The sequence below is a fragment of the Tamandua tetradactyla genome, chromosome 24 (assembly GCF_023851605.1).
Source record: "Tamandua tetradactyla isolate mTamTet1 chromosome 24, mTamTet1.pri, whole genome shotgun sequence".
In the NCBI taxonomy this organism is placed as follows: Eukaryota; Metazoa; Chordata; class Mammalia; order Pilosa; family Myrmecophagidae; genus Tamandua; species Tamandua tetradactyla.
In genome coordinates, this window is record NC_135350.1 from 13,079,970 (window position 1) to 13,104,452 (window position 24,483).

Sequence of the window (24,483 nt, forward strand, 5' to 3'; positions counted from 1 at the left end):
TAGAGGCAGACAGTCTGAGACAAAGGCCTACCAGCTTCAGATACCCAGGAGAGGAAGGTTGGTCCCAAGTGAAATAGAGGAACAATTAAACTCCTGTAAACAGGGGAACCCCAAAACAACTAACAAACAAAAATCCAGGACAAGATAGAGGGAAGACAGGGAAATCCTGCATAGTGCATTCACCTTGGGCAGACCTTCCTATAGGAGGGTTGAAACTCAAGAAAATCTCTGTCATCATGTGCTGGTTACAAAATCAATAAGCAGACATCCCAGGGAGTAAATCTCAGAGTTAACTTTTTAATATTTTAAAACATTAAAGTGTATAGTGTGCAACGAAAGAGTATAAGACAAACAAAGAAACAAAGAAAAATGCCCCATCTAAAGGAAAAGGATAAAAACACAGAAAACACCAACAAAGAGGACAAGAATGAGAACATACTGAAAAAACCCTTAAAAAGGTGATCCTAAAATGCTTAAGGAGATAGAGGAAAAGTACAGAGAAAGGACTACAGGATATCGGGAAAACAATGAATGAACAATATGAGAGTCTAAGCAAAGACTTATAATTTTTTTTAATGGACCCAAACTGAGCTACTAAAGTGAAGACCATAATAACTGAAAGGAAAAATGCCCAAAGGGTTTCAAGAGCAGATTAGATCTGGCAGAAGAGAGAATAAATGACCTTAGATAAGACACTTGAAATGACTCAGGCTGAGGAGCAGTAAGAAAAAATAAATATTAAAAGCAAAAATAGTCTAAGACAGCTATAAGACACCATCAAGCACACCAATATATGTGTTATGGGAGTCCTAGAAGGGAAAGAGAGACAGGGCAGAGGGAATAAGCAAAGATGTAATGACAGAGAACTCCCAAAACTTAGCAAAAGATGTGCATCTACACGTCCAAGAAGCTCAGAGAACATGAAACAGGATGAACATGAAGAAAATACAATCTATCACATACTGATTTCACTATCAAATATAAAGGACAAGGAGAGAGTTCTGAAAGCTGCAAGAGAATAGCAACATGCAACATACAAGGGAGTCCCAATTAGATTGAGTGCCAACTTCTCATGAGAAACCACAGAGGTAAGAAGGCAGTGGGCTGAAATCCTTAAAGTTCTGAAGGAAAATAATCCCCAGCCAAGAAGTTTATATCCAGTCAAACTCTCTTTCAAAAATAAGGGAGAGATTAAGACATTCTCAGATAAACAAAAGCTGACAGAGTTCATCACCACTAGACCAGCCTTACCAGCAATACTAAAGGGAGTTCTTCAGACTGAAATGAAATGACACTAGCTAGCGGTTCAAAGCCGCATAAAGAAATAAAGACCTGTGGTAAAGGTAATCATTTAGGTCACTATAAATGTATCATTTTGTATGTAACTTAACTTACGTCCTACAGGTGCTAAAATGCAAATGTGTAAAAAGTAATGATAAATCTGTTTTGGTATGTACAATGTACAAAGATATGTGATAAGTACAAAAAAATGGTAGGAGGTCAGAGAGGTATAGGAAAAATCCATGTACACACTATTTAAGTTAAGTTGGTATCAAACCAAATATAATCGTTATATATTTAGGGTGTTAAATTTTAACCTATGAAATTTACAAGGAAAAATATATCCATATAGAAATGAGCAGGCACTCAATATGGTACAACATAAGAAAGCAAATAAATATAAAAGTAGGCTTTAATGGAAGTGAGGGATAAAAAAAGGTATAACTTACAATGGCTAAACAACAAAATAGTAGAAAAACACTTCTATCATCAATAGCGATTTTAACGTAAATGGATTAAACTCTCCAGTCAAAAGGCAAAAAATGGCAGAATGGAGAAAAAGCATATATGCTGTCTGCTAGAAACTTACCTTAAAGTCAACGATACAAATAGGTTGATGGTGAACAGACAGAAAAAATATATACTATGCTGATGTAACCAAAAGAGTGCTAGGGTGGTTATACTAATATCTGATAAAATAGACTATGTCAAAACAGTTAGAAGGGTCAAAGATGGTCATTACATACTGATAAGGGAGAGTGATCCAACAGGAAGATGTAACAGTAATAAATATATACGTACCTAACAGCAGAGCCCCCAAAATATATGAAGCAAATACTGACAGACTTGAAGGGGGAAATTGATGGTTCAGCATCAATAGTAGGAGATTTTAACACACTTCTCTCAGTAATGGATAGAACATATAGTCAAAAGTTCAGTAAGGAAGTACAGGACTTGAATGATACTCTAAACCAACTAGACCTAAGAGACATCTATATAGACCATGATACCCAATGATAACAGAATACACATTCTTCTCGAGTGCACATGGATTATTCTCCAGAAGAAACTATATATTGGGTCACAAAACAAGTCTCAATGATTAAAAAATATGGAAATCATACAATGTGTATTACCCAACCACCACAGAATAAAGCTAGAAACCAATTACAGAGGAAGAAAGGGAAAATTCACAAATAGGTGGAAATTAAACAACATATTCATAAACAAACAATGGGTTAAAGGGGAGATTAGAAGCAAAATTAGGAAATATCATGAGGTAAGTGAAAATTAAAATGCAACATACTTAAACTTATGGAACACAATGAAGGCAGTGCTGAGAGGCAAATTTATAATTCTAAATGTTTACATTAAAATAGAAGAATGACTTCAAATCAGAGACCTAACCTTAAAACTTGAAGAACTAGAAAAAGGAGAGCAAATTAAACCCAGAACTTGCAGAAAGAAGGAAATAACAAAGATTAGTAAGGAGATAAATGAAATAGAGAGAAAAACAAACAATAGAGAGGATCACCACAACTAAAAGTTGGTTCTTTGAAAAGATCAACAAGATCAACAAACCTTTAGTTAGACTGACAGAGAAAAAAAAAGAGAAAGTGGGAGATACTGAGAGAGCAGAACAACATAGCCACGAGAAGCAGAGAGCCCACCAGCTATCACACTGGAAATGAAGACGGAAAACACCTCCTGGAGAGCTTCATGAAAGGAAGCTAGGAGAGCAAGCTAGCAGGTGACGCCATGTTCACCACATGCCTTTCCAGATGAGAGAGAAACCCTGACCCTGTTCACCATGTACCTTCTCACTTGAGAGAGAGACCTTGAACTTCAGCGACCTTCTTGAACCAAGGTATCTTTCCATGGATGTCTTTGATTGGACATTTCTATAGACTTGCTTTAACTGGAACATTTTCTCGGCCTTAGAACTATAAACTAGCAACTTATTAAATTCCCCTTTTGAAAAGCCATTCTGTTTCTAGTATATTGCATTCCAGCAGCTAGCAAACTAGAACATATGCTATGCTTAATGGTCTTTAAAATGGCAGATGTGTGGATTCTAAAAATTCATTCAACATTCAACAATAGTAAACAAATATTTATTGAGTTTCTACAATGCACCAAGCAAAATGAGTCAGGGCCTTAATCTCATGGGCCTAGATCCATGAAAAAACATGAGCATAGATTTACATATAAGGAACTTAAAAAAAATGTGCACCACAGTGGCCACTGAAGACAGAACTGTGTGCTGTACTTAAGAAACACAATGTTTATCAGGACATTAATCTATTTCTACATTTGATCTAAATGGGCTAATATTTAAAATAAAATTAAGGTAATGCAAAAAAAAAATGTCTTGATAATATGTGCTTTTCTCTTATTTTAGATTCTTCCAGATGTCAATGGGTTATCAGATACATTCATTGGTAAAATACTCGTCACTGGCATTGCTTGGTGAGTCTGACATTTTAACATGGCAAACATTGCCCTCCGGAATCTACGATAAAGAAGAGAAATTCTGGCATTATCCTATAATGACTCGGAACTGTTAAAACACTTTCAAATATAGTTTAGGTGATGCTACTGCCAACTGCCATCTCCAAATAAATTTCTGCTTCCAATTTTAATAACTCCATTTGAGTTCACAAATTGGTGCCATTAAAGGCCAATTTCTGGACATTTCTTATAAACATGAAAGACATTTAATAATAGGCAAAAGTTAAGTGTGACACTTCTTGCATTTCCTAATTTAATTTATATGGACAGATTAATTGAACATCATAAGTACATGGAATCTTGAATAGGGCATGAGATTTTGTAGGTTTGTCCAGGTTAGTGTGATGCCCCAATAAATCTCAGAGTGATCTGAACAGTGAATAAAGGAGTATTTGCAAACTCCCCTTGGGGTAATGGGGAGAAAGGGGGAAATTCAACTTTTCCATTCAGAGAATTTTTTATATTCTCGCAAGCAGTGGGGACACCAAATGAATAGGTTGAAACATATCCCCACATAAGATAGGCTAAGCCTACTTAAAATTAAGCCAAAGAGTCACCCCTAGAGATTCTCTTTTGTTGCTCAGATGTGGTTTCTCTCCCTCAACCAACACAGCATGCAAACTCACTGCCCTTCCCTCTCCATGTAGGACATGACTCCCAGAGGTATAAACCTCCCTGGCAACATGGGACAGAAATCCTGGAATTTGGTAGGACTCAGCATCAAGGGAGGAGAAAACCTTCTCGACCAAAAGGGAGAAGAGAGAAATGAGACAAAATAAAGTGTCAGGGGTGGGCCATAGTGGCTCAGTGGCAGGGTTCTTGCCTGCCATGCCAGAAACCCAGGTTCATTTCCCAGTGCCTGCCCATGTAAAAAAATAAATAAAAAATAAAGTGTCAGTGGCTGAGAGATTTCAAACAGAGTCAAGAGGTTATCCTGGAGGTTATTCTTATGTATTATATAGATATATATAATATCTTTTTAGTTTATGGTGTATTCAAGTGGCTAGAGGGAAGTGCCTGAAACTGTAGAGCTGTGTTCCAGTAGCCATGTTTCTTGAAGATGATTGTATAATGATATAGCTTTCACAATGTGACTGTGTGATTGTGCAAACCTTGTGTCTGATGCTCCTCTTATCTACGGTATGGACAGATGAGTAAAAAATATGGAAAAAAAATAAACAAATAATAAGAGGAACAAAGGTAAAATTAATTGAGTAGATTGAAATACTAGTGATCAATGAAAGGGAATGATAAGGGGTATGGCATGTATGAGTTTTGTCATTTTTCTTTCTTTTGCTGGAGAGCTACAAATGCTCAAAACAATGATAATGGTGATGAAGACACGACTATGTGATAATATTGTGAGCCATTGATTGTAACCGTGTCAAGAATGTTCATACATCAAGAATGATTGTATGTCAAGAATGCTGGTATGTTGGTTCGTTGTTTGTAATAAGAATATTTTTAAATAAATAAAAAATTTAAAATGACACTTTTAATGTCAATTGCAATCATTTATTTATTTTAACTAAGGATGGGCATTCCATGCATCTGTTCTTCTGAACAAAGGCCAGTTGAAATTACGGTGCTTGAGAATAACTGGTCTTCTCCAAAGAACTACCAACAGCCTCCGAGTTAAAAATGTGTTCGAGTTAAAAATGTGTTCTATGTTCTTCCTGCTTGGTCTGTTTGATCTTTAAAATTGTATGTTTCTTCACATACCATAACTATAGCTACAGCGGCTCTTCAAACAGTTGAATAATACACAATAAATTAATAAAAAGTAGCATACCTTTTTCAATAAAATGACCTCTACTGAGATTTCCTGGTTAAACATTAAGCACAGTAGATTGGTTCATTTAATCTTTCCAGCAGTAACAAGAAATGAAATAATCTAAGTTTCATTGTTGAGGCAGGAAAGGAAATTCTTGCTGAGAGTCTATAAAAGTGGGGAGGGAATGGGATTCTCTGAATGACTACACACTTCTAAGAAGCCTCTTATATTAGAACTGGTTTTTCTCTTGCATTTGGTTGGCATCTCTCCTTTATTGTAAAAATAGAACTGTGCTACCTATGTAAGGAATACAACACTGCCTTGTCCATTTTCTGGTAATAAAAGAGCCTTTGGAAAAGCCATTCCATGCATTTTGATGGAACAGCCACATGAAACAAGCAGAGCTGACCAGGGACTTCCGGGGACTTTTCTGCCAGAAAGCCATCTGAGATGAGGCTCACCTTTGGGGTTTTTAGCTGGTAGAATTTGGGTGTTGGGTTTCCATGATCATCTCTGTCACCATGTGGGAAGAACCTGTCACAAAAATGGAGCTGCAGGCATTTGAGGACCTAGATATGGCTATCTTTTTCACCTGAACAGCCAAATATTTTTCTTGCTTATATTAGTTTGAAGTGACTGTCACTTCCAATGAAATTTTACTATGTTCTCTGCTGTCATTTTAATATTCTTTCTGAATCATTTTTTTCAAGCATTTTAGACATTACTTACTTTTTATTAGCAACCACATAAATACAGGGATTGTAGAATGTAGAAGATTTCGCAAACAGTGGAGCAATAATAGCCATTGAGGGTGGAATCTTCTTTGGGTTTCCAAAAGAAGCCCATAAACATACAATCGAATAAGGGGACCAAGCCACCAGAAACATTAATATCATTATCACAGACATCTGTAAAATAAATAAATAGTCACTAAACCCAAGACCTAAAATAGCATGAAAAATTATCTAGATTGGTATTTAAATTTGTTTATATTGTTAATCACAATATAGGAAACAATAAAGGAAACAGTTGAGTTTTTCCTCTCAATGTATTTTGCTTAGGTGTCTAAAGCCAACAATGATAACAAGAGCTTGGATATGGATATTCAATTAATATAGTACATTGCTTTTAAGAATGTTACACAAATGAAAAGAATGCCCTCCTTCTTTGGGTGTGTGAGGGGAGGGTACAAAAACTGGCTTTGATGGGAGGTATGAAAACCCATTCCTAGCCTATTTCTAGTAATTGCAGTGTGGACAGTTGGCATTGATATTTCTCTTTCTCACTGTCATTATCTGCTGGTATAAAAACAACTTCCAATATTCTAAACTCAGTTTAGAAAAAAAGCTCATATGTAGCTCAGTGAATCTAACACAGGCTATTTATGCTGGATATATAATATGTACAGTACTGATAATTTTGTAAAGGCGTTTCCTTGCATCTAGTTTAAATGGGAAGTTATAAATTTTACATTGTTCCCTTCTGATTGTCCACTAAGATGATGGAAAAAGATTTTAAAAGGACAAAAATTTGTAGTAAGAAAGAACTGAAGATTAGACAATAGTTTTTTTAAATGGAAACTAAGTATCAGCTGGACAAGTCGCAAATTACTTAGCAGACATAGAAATGATTTTTTAAAACAACAACAAAAAAAGAGGTAGCAGTGAGGGAAAACCAGATACAGACTAATTCTTCCAGACAACTCCAAAAAGTCTCAGAAATTGGATACCTCTGGATGTCTGGCTGTACATGGAACTGAAAACAGAAGGACCAGTTCAAAATCAGCAAAACGAAGAAGTTAGATTTCCAAATCCCCTCTTCACTCTGCCAGGCATCCGCCCCAACCTCTTCATAGACTCTCATGGACTGAACTAAAGGCTCAGTCTATGACAAGGTAAGGCAGGGAAACTCGGGACTGGGGGACACTGGGCTCAACTGAAAGATGGAAAAGAGGCATGTACTGTACAGGTATGCTGCCTGTCCCTACTTCGAGCCCTAAGAATATTGGTAGAGAGGATTGCCCCTTCCAGACAGGAACTCGAAAGGTTCTTCTCCTTGGAAACCGAAGAAAATAATCTACAGATACAGACCCCATCAGATGTCCCTCCAGAAGAAAGAGCCAAGCTGAATAACACTCTGGAGCTTACAGTCTTTAACTGCATCGCTAAATATGAGGAGACAGTACCTGACCAACAAACATGGAAGAAACACTCCTACTGAAAGGCAGAGACCAAAATGGTGCAGGAACTCGGGGAAGTAAAAAAATATATAACGAAGAGAAGGAAAATGTAAATACACACATAATATCATAAAAATAAGAAAAGATATATATATCCATAAAACCAGAAAGGGAGGCTATAGAAAGGAGAATAGAGGATAAGATAATTCTCTTATCTATAAAAAATAATTTTTATCCTAGCTATAAAAATGATACCAGAAATTTTTTAAATGCAATAGAAAGGTTGAAAGTTCAGGGCAAGGTCTAGTCTTGCAAGCACAGGGCCAGTCTCTGTCTTTATTTAATATTGTATATTTTGTTCATAATGGATTTTTTACATTTTGGTTTTTTATTTTAATATTATTTTTCTTGTTTACGGAGTGCTTTGGTGCAAGCACTCTAAAGTTCTTTTCCCAAGGCTCACTCTCCTCATTCTAATCCCAGCCCTAGAGATGGGTGAAGAAATCTCCCAGGAAGTAGAAGAAAAAAAATAGAGAGAGAGAGAGAGGAGAAGAGAGAGAGAGAGAGAGAGAGAGAGAAGAAGGAAAAGAAAAGTAACAGAGAAAACTGAGGAAAATTAGAAGGTAAATCCAAGAGAGCTAGTATCCAAATAAGAGGCATCCCAGGAAAACAGAACAGAAAAAATAGCACGGACAGAAACCCAAGAGAATAATACACAAAATTTCCCAAAAGATGGGAGTCTCTACACTGAATGCACTCATAAAGTACTCAGCACATGAAATGAATAATGACCCACACCAAGGCACATGGGTATGAAATTTTAAAAAACTAGAGCCATAGGGAAGATCCTACAAACTTTCAGAGGGAACACACAGATCACCACAAAAGATCAGTCACCTGAATGCAGTCAACCTCTGCAATAGTAAAACACTAGATACAAGGAGACTATAGAGCAGCACCTTCAAAATTCCTTGAATATCATTTTTCTTCCAGAATTCTATGCCAGACATAGATCAGTCAAATATGACAGCAGAATTAAGACATTTTCAGGCATGCAGTGTCTTAAAACATTTCTCTCCCTTGCAACCTTCTCAGGAATCTACTGGAGTATGTGCTCCACCAAATCAGAGGGAGAAAACCAAGAAAAAGGAAGACATGCAATCCAGAAAGCAGAGATCTGACCCAGGGGAGAAGCCAAAGGTATTTCCAGATGGTGATGAAAGGAGATCTGAGGATGTCAGACAATATGGGCAGTAGTCAAGGGCCCCAGTCCAGAAGACAGCAAGGGGCCTGAGGATGCCAGGAGAGAGAGATCTAAGAAAAGGATGCTATGAATCTATCTTCCGATGTATCTAAACATACCAAATGGAGATTGACAATTCTGTTAGAGTTAGAGCTGAATTAGTGACAGGTACATAGAACAGTAACAAGAACACTGGGGTGGGGGGGGGGGTGGAGAGAGCAAAAAAGAGAGAAAGGGAGGGAGAGATGGAGAGGGAAAAATTATGAATGAATTATAACTTGAAAGGAAAAAAGACACATAAAAAAGAAATGTAAATCATTGTACTCTACACAGTTTGTCAGTAAATAGAATTTAGACAGTTACAATAATGTAAATGTTGATTCTTAACCTAGCCAAATATTGTTTATCATTAGATTGACAGGATGAGGAGATAGAAAGGTGGTGGGGAGGAAAAGGAGAAAAATGGTGGTATAAGAGAAATAAATCCTCATCTTTCAGAGTAGAAAATCTAGAATTGATAGCAAACAAATCAACCCAAAAGAGCAGATAGGCATATCATTTAGAAATTTGGAGGCAAACACTAGAAGAAAGCTGGGGAATGAGAATCAGGGATGGGGGAGGTAACTGCCTAGGGGCCAAGGGACTCTGTCAATTATGTATGTGTAAAAGCTCCACTACAAACAACTGTTTTAAGAGTTGATTCTTACCTTTGTTACATCTACCTGATCTGACCAGTCTCTGTTGAAGTACTCAGAGTGGTTATGAGAAATATGACATTTAATGGATTGAGTGACGTGGTAATAGCAGTAAAACATCACTGACAAGGGCACAATGAAATTTATCGCGACAACTGTCATAGTGTAAGAAACGAAAGATCTGAAAACAAGAAAAGGCAATCAAATGGTTTGCTAAACCCCAACCAACATCACTCCTGATGACTCTTAAGAATACCTCGGGCTCAAAGTCAGACTCTATAAAGGTCTCATGCATTAGATTTGCCTTCCTGGAACCTATAATACCTAGAGGGGTCCTAGTTCTGATAAATCCTGAAACTCAAGGGACAAGACTCTCCAGGATTATCAATTAATTTCATCCCCCTATTCTTTAGTATGGACACCCCTTCTCAACATGAAAAAGTCAGAACGGGCATTGTCCAAAGATCCCTATAGATTGGGAGAAGGATTAAAGAAGGAGAAGGTATAACAGAGAAAATGGGATTTAACAAATGAGTATGGCTGTTGAATCATTATATTAATATTTCTTCTAGCCTCCAGTGTTTTGGAATAGCTAGAAGAAAAAATCTGAGGTGGTACAATGGCAGCCCATGACAAATTTAGATCTGTTCTGAAACTACTTATTGACATGTGCTTTGAAAATTATTGCTTTTTTCTTTCTTTGCTTTGTACATATGTTACATTTAACGATAAATTTTTTTTTAATTTTTACAAAAAGAAAAGGTAATCATGACTACTCATTTAATATCTTAAATGCAGAAAGGGGAAATAGGACAATAACTGGAAATAACCCTGGAATTATCCCTTGTCAGTGTATCATTATATATTTAGGAAGCATATTTGACTTATAGATCATTTAAACCAAGGGTCAGCAACTATGGCCTGTGGGCTAAAGTCTGTTTGCCGCTAGTCTTTGTAAATAAAGTTTTTTTGGAACACTGCCATGTACATGTAATGGCTGCTTTCACAGAACAATGGTAGAGTTGAGTAGTTGCAACAAAACCATCTTGCCTGTAAAACCTAAAGAAAAATGACTTTTTAATTCTTTACAGAAAAAGTTTTGGATTCAAAATTTTCCTATATGTTTTTCTGCATAATCTTTTGTCTCCTTTAATAAACTAAATTATCCTCTTTTCTCTGGAAAGTTTAGAGGCCATTCACCAAGTAGCAGGCAAATCCTTACAGGGATTAGGCTTTTGCTACATAATTCCAGAAGATGCTTTATCACCAGATTATCCTGAAAAGAAAGTAGGGAGTCAGCCTGGGGCTTTCACCAGCGCTGCATGCTATTTAATCCACAAACACTCCCTTCTCCTACTCAAGGCCCCACTTTTGAGATGTAAAAATATTGGAAGTGTGATTTGTAGTCCCCATTGCTGTTTTAGGAGAGAACAGAAGGGAGGGAGAAAGAGTAAGGGGGAGAAAAGGAGCTAGATGACCTTTATTTGCAAACAAGTATAAACCATTTTTCTCAATTTCATCTCTTGTTATAATCACTACTACCCCTTGCCACACTCTATTAGAAATATGTGATCTGAACTTCAATTTGAAATGGTGAGAAAATGTCTATTATTAGTAGCATTTGATTTTAAAATATAAATGTCTCTTACACATCATTTTTCCGCCAGTTTATGGTACAGGTGGCACCAGTGGGATCTGGAGCATAACTAGCCCACCCTGTGATAGGCAGCAAAGCCCAAAACATGCCATTGATCCAGGCCCCCAGGATCATGCTGATATAAGTATTGCTGGTCATTCTTCTTCCTAGTGATAAGCATATAAAAATTAGCATCATTTGCCAATGATGGGATTCATACCTTCACTTTGATTTAACTGATGACTCAAAGTTGTTACTACGTAAAAATTCTTTGTAGAGCACTTCAGTGCACTCAGAACCTACCAACATGAATTCTTATTCTGAAAAGAGAAAAAAAAAAAAAAAAAGACATTTAAGCTGAAACCTGTATGCTAAAAAGGATCAGCCAGAGGATTAGCAGGTAGAAAAGCCTTCCAGGCACAGGGTACAGCATGTGCGAAGGCCCTAAAGTGGGAAAAAGCTTGGCCAGTACCACAAAGTGAGAGTAGCCTCAGCTGAAGCTGTGAAGATGGGTCAGCGGCAGAATAGGCAGGGCCTTAGAGGCTATGTTATGAAATTTGGATTTTATTCTAAGTATAATAAGAAATCATTGAAACTTCTGAATAAGCATAGTTGTAGAATTAAGACTGACCATTTTTGCAAACAATCACATTTGTATTTTGAAGTGAATATGTGTTGAGTGCTACTTAGGCAAGAAATAAATTTCATGTAGAAAGCTGAGGATAGTGTTATACCAACGTCAGGACGGCAAATGCTCAGATATCGGTCCATGGCCACCACAGTGAGTAATCCGATACTTGCCATTCCAAAAAAGATATTCAATCCAGCATAAATCTGAAAAATCGAAATTGGGAAGAATCCACCATTCCAAACACCCTCCAAGAAACATTTAAATTTTTATTCCATTGGTAAAAAATATTTTAAATAGATTAAATGTTTTTTATAAATAAATCTTTTTACTAAACAGATTATTTATCTATTATTATTTATTAAATAGGTACTCCATTATCAAGTTAACTGGTTTTCAAAAACATTCATGTTGTCTGAAATTTCATTAATTAAAATAAACATTTTTTTAAATATTATAGTACTTAACATGAAACTTCTCTATAACAAGAGACATTGTAAACAGAGGACAAAAACAAAACATACATCAGGTACATTGCATATGATTAACAAAAGCCTAATGAGAAAATAGACCATCAACACGAAAATGGCAGAATCAATAGGAAAATAGGCAAAGGATGAATGGGCTATTCACACATAAGAAAAGATGCACAACAAAATTAAGTACCCAGAGAAATGCAAATTATAACTACAAGATATCATTTCACACCCATGAAGATGATTAAAAAGTTTTAAGTCTGGCAAGTTCAAGAGTTGGTGAGAATTTGAAGCAATAGAAGTTTTAACAATTGGTATAATCATTTTGGAAAGCAATTAGGCCACATTTAATAACGTTGAAGATGAACATTTTCTACAACCCAACAATCTTCCTGAGTAATGTTTCTAGAAAAGGAGACATGTAAAAGGACATTTATTGAAGTCTTGTTTGTAATGGAAAAAAATTGAAAACAAATGATTAATAACAGCAAATTAATAAATAAGTTGCAATATTTTCATAAAGTGGAATACTATCGTGCTGGTTTGAAACTGTTGTGTACACCAGAAAAGCCATATTCTTTAATCCTGATTCAGTATTGCTAGGTGGGATTGTCTGTTTAAGTTGTTTCCATGGAGATCTGACCTATCCAATAGAGGTGTGATCTTTTGGTTTCCACAGAGATGTGTCTCCACCCATTTAAGGTGAGGTTGCTTATTGGAGTCCTTTAAGAGGGAACAATTTTTGTAAATCTCCCCAGCAATGTGGGACAGAAATCTTGGGATAAGCTGGGATCCAGCATCAAGGAATTGAGAAAACTTTCTCGACCAAGAGGAGGAAGAGAGAAATGAGACAAAATAAAGTGTCAGTGGCTGAGAGATTTCAAAAGAGTCAAGAGGTTATCCTGGGGGTTATTCTTACACATTATTTAGATATCCCTTTTTCAGCTTATGGTGTATTAGAGTGGCTAGAGGGAAGTACCTGAAACTGTAGAGCTGTGTTCCAGGAGCCATGTTTCTTAAAGATGATTGTATAATGATAAAGCTTTTATAATTTGACTGTGTGATTGTGAAAACCTTGTGTCTGATACTTTTTTTATCTAGGGTCTGGACCAATGAGTAAAAAATATGGATAAAAAATAAGCAAAGAATGGGGGAACAAAGGTTAAAATAAATTGAAATACTAGTGGTCAGTGAGAGGGAGGGGTAAGGGGTATGGTATGTATGGGTTTTTCTCTTTTTTATTTCTTTTTCTGGAGTGATGCAAATGTTCAAAAAATGATCATGCTGATGAATACACAACTATGTAATGATATTGTGAGCCATTGATTGTACACCACGTATAGAATGTTTGTATGTCAAGAATGTTTGTATGTTTGTTTGTTAAGGTTTTATAATAAAAGTGTTAAAAATAAATAAATAGGAAGAAAAAAATTTTAAAAAGAGGGAACCATTTCAGAAAAAGCTTTAGAGCCTACACAGCCAGAGACCTTTGGAGACGAAGAAAGAAAACACCCCCAGCGGAGCTGTTTGAAATGAAAAGCCAAAGACCCAAGCAGATGCCAGCCACATGCCTTTCCAGCTGACAGAGATATTCCAAACCCATCAGCCTTTCTTGAATAAAGGTATATTTCTCTGGATGCCTTAGTTTGGACATTTTAATAGCCTTAGAATGGTACACTTGCAACTTGGTAAATTTCCTTTTTAAAAGCCATTGCATTTCTGGTATATTGCATTCAAGCAACTAAAACAACTATGTAATGGTTAAAATAAATGACTTACCCCTACATCCATCACATGGATAAACCTCAAAACTCAAAAACATAATATTAAACAATAACAGGAAACCACATAATATAAACAATAAATCATTTATACACATTTAAAACATTCAGATAGTTTTACTTTTGGTTTATGGACACATAAATATGTAGTGAAATAGAAAAATATGCATAGGAGGGAAGTGAGTAAGACTTGGGAGTGATATACAGTGGGCTTCAGCAGTATCTCTAAAGTTTGATGTCTTACAAAAGAAAAACAACCAAAAACACATATTTCGAAATTTTAAGATTTGACAAAAATGGTTGGTGTATACATGGCTCCTCATTATTCTCTATTGTTCTCATATTACTATATAATTTTATGGCTTAAAATAGTAAATTGTTCAATAAACTAGTCCAAGTCATATATGCCTACTATTTTAATGCAAGTTAAGATCAATTCATATCCTTGTCAGTAAAACTAACAGTAAACATAATTTATCAAAAATCCTCATGTAGGACTTGCCATAGTTTTTCCTCAGATATATCCCTCAGATATTATGATTGTCACTCAATAATTAATGTTTCAAATAAAAGCAGAATAGTTATTTGAATATCCCAAACTTCACTTTTCTTTAGTTGAATGCTGGTTGTTCTGTTACTATGCTTTCCTTTGGGTTGGAGGAATTTTGAAAATATAATGAAGTTCAGTGATATTTCTCTTATTAAAGAATATATTTTCCAGTCATTCTCAAAGCTGTTTTCAATAAATACACTATATTTCTTATCCTACAATATCTTATTTGATTAAAACATGATAACTTTTTTGACATTTAAATTGACATCTTTGGTCCACTTTATTTTGCTATCATTCCAAATATCTCCAATACCTGACATCCTGCATATCCAAATTTCCAACTTCCATGTAGATCTGATGCAGCAGACATGGGATAGCCAATGCTACTGACCCCTATATCAGTAACAGCCAGGTTTATGATGATTGTGTTTGTGGGCGTCCGAAGTTCCTTGTACTTAATGAAGATGCCCAGAACTATTATGTTGCTGAGAATACTTATTATACCTGAGAACACACACACACACACACAATGATATACTTAGTTTAATATGAATGTTGAAAATTAGGATAAAAATTAAATGTTAAGCCCTTTCAAAAATATAGAGAATCTCTTATTAGTGCATTTATTTGAAGAGCTCTAACTGCTCTTAAAACTGTAACATCTTCACGGCCCTTCTGTAAAACAGAAATTAAGAAATTAAAACTCACAGACTAGCAATTGCTAAGCCAATGCTGAGGGTTGAATTTAAGCTCATCGTTGTTGTTCACTTCGCCCTTCTTGGGGTTCCTCCCACGGCTCTCGTGACATCACCATACTGATTTTTAGGGTATGTGTTGACCACATCCTCTCAATGGGCAGTGTAACTTCCTCCTGCTTTCTGAGTCTTAGGGCTCAGGGAAAGTATAGAATTTCCTTTCTCAATCTTCATCAAGCCTCAACTACCATTCTATGCTAACGCTCTTCTGTTAATATTTCCAGCCCTGCTCCTTGCTTCAGTCCCTCATCTCTTTTCATTCAACTCCCTGAAATTGAACATTTGTTAGGCATCTACCATGTATAAGATCATACAACTGGTCAAATGTTACTTGAAGTTCAACATGTCCAAATCTTTTTTTCTTTTTATTAATTAAAAAAATTAACAAAAACATTTAGAAATCATTCCATTCTACATATATAATCAGTAATTCTTAATATCATCACTTAGTTGCATATTCATCATTTCTTAGTACATTTGCATCGATTTAGAAAAAGAAATAAAAAGACAACAGAAAAAGAAATAAAATGATAATAGAGAAAAAAAAAACTATACGTACCATACCCCTTACCCTCGCTTTCATTTACCACTATTTCAAACTGAATTTATTTTAACATCTGTTCCCCCATTATTTATTTTTATTCCATATGTTCTACTCTTCTGTTGATATAGTAGCTAAAAGGAGCATCAGACATAAGGTTTTCACATTCACAGAATCTCATTGTGAAAGCTATATCATTCTTCAATCATCATCAAGAAACATGGCTACTGGAACACAGCTCTACATTTTCAGGCAATTCCCTCCAGCCTCTCCACTACATCTTGAACAACAAGGTGATATCTACTTAATGCATAAGAATAACCTCCAGGATAACCTCTCGACTCTGTTTGGAATCTCTCAGCCATTGACACTTAGTCTCATTTTACTCTTCCCCCTTTTGGTCCAGAAGGTTCTCTCAGTCTCTTGATGTTAATTCTCAGCTCATTCTAGGGTTTTTCTCAGTCCCTTGATGCTGAGTCTCAGCTCATTCCAGGATCTTTGTCCCACGTTGCCAGGAAGGTCCACACCCCTGGGAGTCATGTCCCACGCAGAGAGGGGGAGGGTGGTGAGACAGTTCATCATATTGGCTGGAGAGAGAGGCCACATCTGAGCAACAAAAGAGGCTCTCTTGGGGGTGACTCTTTAGGCCTAAATTTTAAGTAGACTTGACCTATCATTTGTGGGGTTAAGTTTCATGTGAACAAACCCCATGAGTAGGGGCTCAGCCTATAGCTTTGGTTGTCCACACTGCTTGTGAGAATATCAAGAATTCAACTTGGGGAAGTTGAATTTCTCCCCACTCTCACCATTCCCCAAAGGGGGCTTGCAAATACTTTTCCAGTCACTGATCAAATCATTCTGAGATTCATCGGGGGATCACTCTGGACAAACCAACAAAATCTCATGTGCTACCTGAGATTCCAAGTACTTGTGACATTCAATCAAACTATCTACATGAGTTATATTAGGAAATGCTCTAGTCATAATCTAAATTTTGTAACAAATAAACATTTTTTGCTTTAGTCTCACACATAATGTAACATTTTAAAGTATTAGCTATTTTCAGCACCCTGCAATAATGACATTCCTTTGTTCTTCCTCATGCAAAAACGTTTTTAAAATTTGTACATTGTACATTTCACCATTATTATACACTCTAGGCATTCCTAGATTATACCATCTCGATCTTTAACATCTATCTTTCTTTCTGATTTTATTTATCAACATGTCCAAATCTTAATTCTTCATCCGACACATCACTCATGCGCACACACACACATACACACACATATCCTTATAGACGTATGCATACTGCAAGGTTTAGATATCCAGAGAGGAAGTTGTCAGCTTTCTCGTCTATGGAAAAGACTCTACAGGTGATATCACCTTAGGAAAGTTTCCAGGCTGGGATCTGACCCAGCCTTGGAGTCCCAGAAATTCAATGTCATCAGTGCTCCAGAGTTGACTAGACTCAGGTAGACTGATGACCACACTTATTAATTAGAATACCAATGTGTTAATTACAATAAGAAGTACTGTTGAGCATTCCAGATGTGCATGTCAGCCTAACCAATATCTTTTACATGTTGCAAAGGATACATAAGTTTCCCATAGACCAGATATAGGCCAGACTACATCTTAAGGGTGGGGATCAGGGTGACCAGATTTCTGTTGAGAGAGGCTGTAGTCAGTACCAGATTCCAAGTGGGCTAATGGAGGGATAAGCAATAAGCAGGCACAGAGTGTTCACTATCAATAGAGCTACTGGTGAGCAATCTCTAAGTATCATGGGAGAGAGAGGGAAGGTTTCTAAGCACCAACATACAAAAATAATCAGATAAATAAGAACTTCTGTTATATCTTAGTACCTCAGTCAAAATTTCTGTCTTATCCTATTCCACAAATCTTCCAGGTTCCTTTTCTATCCCCCTCCATGCTGCTGCAAGAATAAGCTTGCTACAACATAGAATTCACTATGGCTTTTCCCAAAATGTAAAATACTCCCACTGCCTATGGGAAGAAATTCTGCATGTCCAAATCTGAAATTCCAGGTTTTTGCCTCAATTTGTTTTCACTCTAAGCAAATTTCCACACTTGTTAAAACAAGCCCTCCATTCTAATTATTCACCAAATACACCTATGTCTTGTAAACTGTGACTTGTAGTTCTCTCACTTGGAACATCATACTCCTTTTCTCTTACCTATCAAAATGCTATCCATCCTTCAAAGTCCAGTTCAAGCCCAATTCTGCCCAAGGCTTCTCCTACCCTGAGTATGCCCTCTTCTCTGAATTCTTAAATTAACTGCCTCTGTTACACAAATCTTATGTGATGACATATTATCTGATTCTCACATATTCCTAGTTGTCCCACATAGATATCAGGCTCTTAATTGACTTCTATGCCTTTTGGGTATGAGATATAAAGCAGGTGTATTTAATAAATGAATCAAAACTAAAACTCATATCACTTAAATTCTAGCATTCCTTTGGGCATAATTACTGCACGATGATAGAAACTCAGATAACTCCTTCACTTTATTTTTAGCATCAAATATTGTGGTATGTGCCCAAGAAATATTCCAAAAAACTTAAAGAAAATGAAGAACCTTTCTGGGCTAACTACAAATCTGTTGATTAAAAAAAAAAATCCCGTAGAAACACAGTGTAGTAAATTAGGACTATCAAGCATGCAATCAGAGCAAAGTACTAAATTTTGGGGAGTCTTGGATTTGATGGGGGGTCCAAAGTATGAGAATAGTGTTGAACAATTTAGCTCTTTCTCTATTTTCGTGCTGTCTCAATCCCTCTGTTTTATTTCCCTAGCTGTATTTTCTGATGAATAGACAGCAGATCACTTAATAATTGGTCAGTTAAGTTCTATCTCTGGAGTCAAAACTATAATCAGCATTTGACATTGACCACTCTTGAAACACTTCTCCCCATCTTTTCAGCAGATACGTCCTTGTTTACTTCCTGGCCTTACTTTCATCTATGCCTCATTAAATATTTGAATTCTCCAAGGTTCTATGCTAGAATTCTCCTACCTCAAACTCTCTCTTCCTCAGACACATTCCTATCTTGATGAATGTCAAGACCTATCTAGTAGTCTAATAAAGGAACCCTATAATGTCCCCTCTCCGTCTCCCCCAATCCCTACATTCGATTAAGTCTACTTTCTAGCTCCTAAATGTACCTACTTCTTCATAAACCCACTGTCACTACTTCTACAGGAATGTTGCCAAAGGGTAGAGCATATTTTTAAATTCATGTAAGATCCTGGCATTCCCATTTAAAGTCCTTTGGTGAATCCCTGTTTCCTTTAGGGGCTAACACAGTTCTTCATGTTCTACAGGCATTCCCTTCAGTCTGCTATCTCTCACCTTTCATTTTACAATTTGTTCTTAACGAATTTATTCCAGATCTTTACATTCACTGTGCCCTCTTGCTTCCCAGCCTTTTCCCAGGAAAAGGCGAGTGCTCAGATATAAAAAATTTACAAATGTTTTGTTGCACTGGAAGTTGATAAAAGTTTGTAGGAACTAAATATGAAAAAATTCTAAACTGACTCTTGGTGAAAATAACAAATGGAATAAATGCTTTGACTATCCCTTTTTCTCAATTTTGGTTTTGATTTGGGAGTTTAAGTGGAATTTGTTGAAGGCGGGAAATTAGGGGACATAAAGAATAAGAACGTTTGATACAGTAGTAGAACAAGAGGTTATATATGTCTCCTTCAGTTGTCTACAGAAAAAAATCACATATTAATGATATTCATTGATAAAGCTGAACCTTGTGGTTATATGTGAAGGCTCCACAGCCAAAATACCTGAGTTCAAAACCTGACTTAGCTATTTCATAATTATATGTGTTATTTAACCTCTTTCTCTGCATAACTAGGGGAGAAAAGCAAAAAGTCACTGAATTCAGGTGAGGATAAATTGTTGTTTGCCTAAGGTTTCAGAACAATGCCTGGCAAATTATAAGCATTTAAATATTATTATTAACATCATTAAGATTACAGTTATTATTACATACAGAGATAGGTATCAGAGAGAACATTCTTTGCATATACATTTGTAATGAGATAAAAAACAGATTACTCATTTTGGTCATCTACAAAAAGCTAAATAAACCAAAAGCTGTGTATAAAGTATTCCCATGTAACTGTGATGAGATTTTTCTCTATAAATAGTATATTGTTTCTCCTATAGGGTAGTAACAAAAAACAATCAAAAAGAAAATAGAGCTTCCCAGTACCCATAATACCGAGGCACTGGAATTTTGTTTGAAGTAAATGAATTAACCTGTCACTAAAGTTTACTATAACGTGTAAACACTTAGGTACTCATAATTTCTAGTGCAAGAATTAAACACTAATCATTGATTACAGAGAAAAAATTAAGTAATTATAAAGTAACAGGCTGGGTGCATGAGGATTTATTATACCTTTCACTCAACTTTTGACATGTTTGAAACTTTTCATAAAAGTTCACCTAAAACTAATAAACCCAATGTGAAAAAAAGCTTTCTAAAATGTGTTACAGGAACATAAAGTTGGAAAGGAAGCAATTACTCAGTTCAAGTTATACCACCATTCAACCTTTACATTAAAAAAGTAATCAAAAGTAATCATTTTCTCCCAGCTCTTTTTTTTTCTGTAAAGTCTTTATGTGATTAATCCATTATTTGAATCAATGAATGTGTGTATGTGCTGGAGAACAAATATTTTTTAACATCTGCTAACCCAAGGTGCTTTATATGTCATTTCATTTTATTCCTCACAACAATCATGACAGGCAGTTTATTTTATCCCCATTTTACTAAAAGATGGAATTTAAAAGCTTAAGAGTTAACTATATTATATCACAGTACCTTAAACATTCTGGAATGAACTGAATTTTCAAGCGCTATTCTCAGTGACAATACAATCTGCTCTCTCTCTCTTTTTAAGACTTTAGTTTTCTTTCCTGAACCTTTCAATCTCAGCTAGATTCTTCCACCAAACTAAGAAACATTGGTATGAGAATAGTAAATATGATATTAAAATGCATTTTTATCATGGTGTACACTCTTCCCCAGTAAAACTTCATTTGGTAATTTAAAACCAAGTACATAGATGATTTTCACAAGAGAATTATTCATTTTATAGGAAATTTTTCTCAGCCCTACTCCACTGCTTACATTATCAAGACTCAAAATAATTTGACATTAACCATCATTAACAATGCTTCCATTTATTCTTTCATCTATATTCTTTTAGTTGATCGTCACAGCCTGCAAGTAGAATATCAAGTACTACCACCCTCATTTAACACATGAGCAAGCCACCTCAAAAAGAATGATTTGTTGAGGTTGACCAACAGTAGGGAATGTGAAACACTATGTCTAAACTCATGCTCTTTTACTTCCTTATGCTGAAAACCTTTTCCTCTCCTATTCTAAAGCAAAACAATTGTTAATAGAATAAAAACAACCATACCTGCCATAATCAAGTAAGTTGCAACGATATTGTGCTCGGTCTGCGAAAAGACTGAGCCACCTTCCTCTGAACTGTTACCCATATTATTCCTTAGCATTCTGGAGGGAAGATATTGAGATAGCCTTCATAACAAGTCTTCAGCAATTATGAAATATTTTAAGAGCCACTGAGAGAATTTTCAGGACCAATCAAATCCACTTAAGAGACCGCAAAGAAGGGGCTTTTCATAGAAGCTTCCCTTAACAGATTTAATTGTGCTAAAAAGGAAACAATTTAATTCCCAGAGCAAGGGAAAAGCTTATTAGTGAAACAAAGAGAAATACAAAGCTCCACACATTTTAACCAATTTGTGTACCAAACTGCTTTCTAAGATTATCAAGCACACATATCCATTTAAACAATTAACAAACTCAAGAAATCAGTGCAGGAGCTGACTTGACGGAGCTGAGTTTTGCTGGAAATTAATTATGAAATTAAGGTCAATCAGGCTCTGAAACGATTCAGACTAATGTGTCCGCTTTCCATTGCCCCTTTAAAATTTTTCCAGGGCAGGCCACGGTGGCTCCGCAGGCAAGAATGCTTGCCTGCCATGCCACAGGACCCCAGTTCGATTCCCGGTGCCTGCCCATGTAAAAAAAATAAAAATAAAAAAATAAAAAATAATAAAATTTTCCCAGTTCCCTTTGTTTTTTCCTTCATAATTAAATAATTAGAGGTAAATGAAGAAGTAATCTTTCCCTGTCCTTCCAAATCTCACTCCCCTCAAGCTACCGATATTGTTGGTGTATATCCTTTTTCCTGCTTTGCTTATACACATTCATACAAATGTTTGAGTCCTACGCTTCTCCTAATAAACAAAAATGGGGATATATAGATATACATAATCATTTGGCGACTTGTTTTCCCCTAAAGTCATATTGTAAATTCCAGGTCTATAAACATAGATCTAACTTATTAATAGCTATCTATTTCATAGTATGGATATACCATGATTTTTTCATCATCCATCTCATTTCACCCCACCCTTTGATATACCCATAAGTAATATTATTTGATGATAATAATCACATTACATATCAGCAGAAGTATCTGGATTCGATCATTCATCCTGTGAAGTACAGGGCAATTCCAGTATTCCAAACTACCTTGTTATAAGCCAAAAATTGTTATGTTATAATTTAACATGTACATATATGTTACTTGTTAGAATGAAGTGTTACTGGTACATTTTTCCCCAATGCTTCTTTATGCCACGCAACACTACTAAGAAAATCTGAGAAACATATTTCAAAACTCCATTAAAAACTTTAGAGAAACACTAGATGCACCAAATTATATAACATATGCAAGCACATAACAAACCACTAGAGGGCTATATTTACCTGCTTACCTCATTTCGTATAACATACAGTCAGAGTAGAAAGGAGTCTAAGATAATCCTCTTGCTCTCAGTTCTTTCACATATGAACTGAAGAGGCTGAACCAGTTTAGGTGATCTATCCCAGATCTCACAGCTACCAGTACTCACGTTTCTGTAAATGTAAAATAATATTCTGATAGAAAACTGTACTAGATAAGTGAATCCCATCAGTATCCCAGAGGAACCCTAAAGCAATAAACATCAAAGAGCAACTCTTCCTTTTAGAAATCTGGGTTAAGAGTTTTAAGCCTTTCTCTTTTTGTACTCAAAAAAAAAATTCCTTTCTTTCCTGTAATAGATTACATATCACTGTAGCATTCATGTAAAGTTGTGAGAAAAAAATAATTTCTATTTGTAAGAACTGAAGAAACTTATTCCAAAAATGAACAGGTTTCTGCTGTCACTCAAAGTTTTACAGGTGTGAGTATAATAATTGCATGAAAAGAGCTTTCTTATGCTTCCTTCACAAGCGATAAAGACTATCCTAGGATAAAGTTTAGAAATACTAAGAGTCTAAATATAAACATATTTTAATGTTCATATTGCTCATGATTCCCTAATTCTATATCCTTCCTCAATGACTTCTTTTCTGGAATTATCAGCAAATATTAATGCTTTTTATTCCCTCAAACTCTTTTTGATTGTTCTAGTAGCAAGTGCTTTATAATATGATGCAAGGAATCATGTTATTCACTTAACGAAAAAGATTTAAAAAGTGAATACTCATATCTCCTTTACAAGTTACCCTAGTACCAAATTCATTAACACTAAACACATCCCAGAAATTTCACTTAAAACTAAATGGCATGAAGGAAACACAGAAAAAGTAAGACACAGAGATAAATGCTTAAAAATGGCCAATGACCACAAGATATAGCTAAGGTAAAAGGTGAAACTCCTAGTGATCTGTCTAACCACTGATACATGAACTCCATCGTTGTTATGTTAGATATTTAGAAAATGTTTACACACAGAAAAACAGTATAGAAATATTGGATTATTATTTGTCCTTGGGACAATGCCTTGGCTCCTCTGGTGCTCACTCATGTCCTCTCCAAATCATGAGTAAAATCCTGTCCCTAACCCTCACTGAAAATCTCACCCTAAGGCCATTTTAAACAAATACTTCCTTAAACTCTGCAGAAGCACAATTTACTTCTTCCTGTGAAAGAGCAATTTTCAAAATATTTATTCATCATATATATTTATATTCTATGTATTTATTTATCTTGCTGCAATTCTATTACTCACAAAAGAAATCTTTTGTGAATCTTTCTGTTTCTTTTAAAATACTAACAGATGGGCAATACCTTATGCTACTCAAATTAGCATTCTAGAGTTAACCAAGAATGGATAGAGAATGCTAAAAAATCCAACAAAAATAGAAACACACTCTTCATGGGGGCTGACACATGGGAAGAGAAAAAAAAATTGTAATATGGTAAGAGATCCACTATCATGTTACTCTAGCCTGGTATCATGGTATTTCTTTAACCTCTGAACTACACCAGCAATGGTGGCCAAAACTAA

The 24,483-nt window shown here is 35.6% G+C and overlaps 1 protein-coding gene across 1 annotated transcript; it reads right to left on the reverse strand.

Moving 5' to 3' along the window:
* Positions 1 to 3,468: 3,468 nt before the first annotated feature.
* On the reverse strand, positions 3,469 to 21,849 carry RRH (retinal pigment epithelium-derived rhodopsin homolog). The gene is made up of 7 exons (XM_077143218.1): positions 21,534 to 21,849; positions 15,071 to 15,261; positions 12,054 to 12,153; positions 11,333 to 11,486; positions 9,696 to 9,864; positions 6,296 to 6,474; positions 3,469 to 3,793 (listed from the first exon to the last, which is right to left on the reverse strand). The coding sequence occupies exons 1-7, from the start codon at positions 21,628 to 21,630 to the stop codon at positions 3,679 to 3,681; spliced, it is 1,005 nt and encodes a 334-aa protein (XP_076999333.1). The 5' UTR covers positions 21,631 to 21,849; the 3' UTR covers positions 3,469 to 3,678.
* Positions 21,850 to 24,483: the final 2,634 nt, after the last annotated feature.

Coding starts and splice junctions, on each gene's coding strand:
- RRH (XM_077143218.1), bottom strand. CDS start 21,630: ATGCTAAGGAATAATATGGGTAACAGTTCAGAGGAAGGTGGCTCAGTC. Junction 6,475..9,695: donor ATCAGGTAGATGTAACAAAG/GTAAGAATCAAC, acceptor TTTATTTTACAG/ATGTCTGTGATAATGATATT. Junction 3,794..6,295: donor TATGTGGTTGCTAATAAAAA/GTAAGTAATGTC, acceptor TCTTTATCGTAG/ATTCCGGAGGGCAATGTTTG.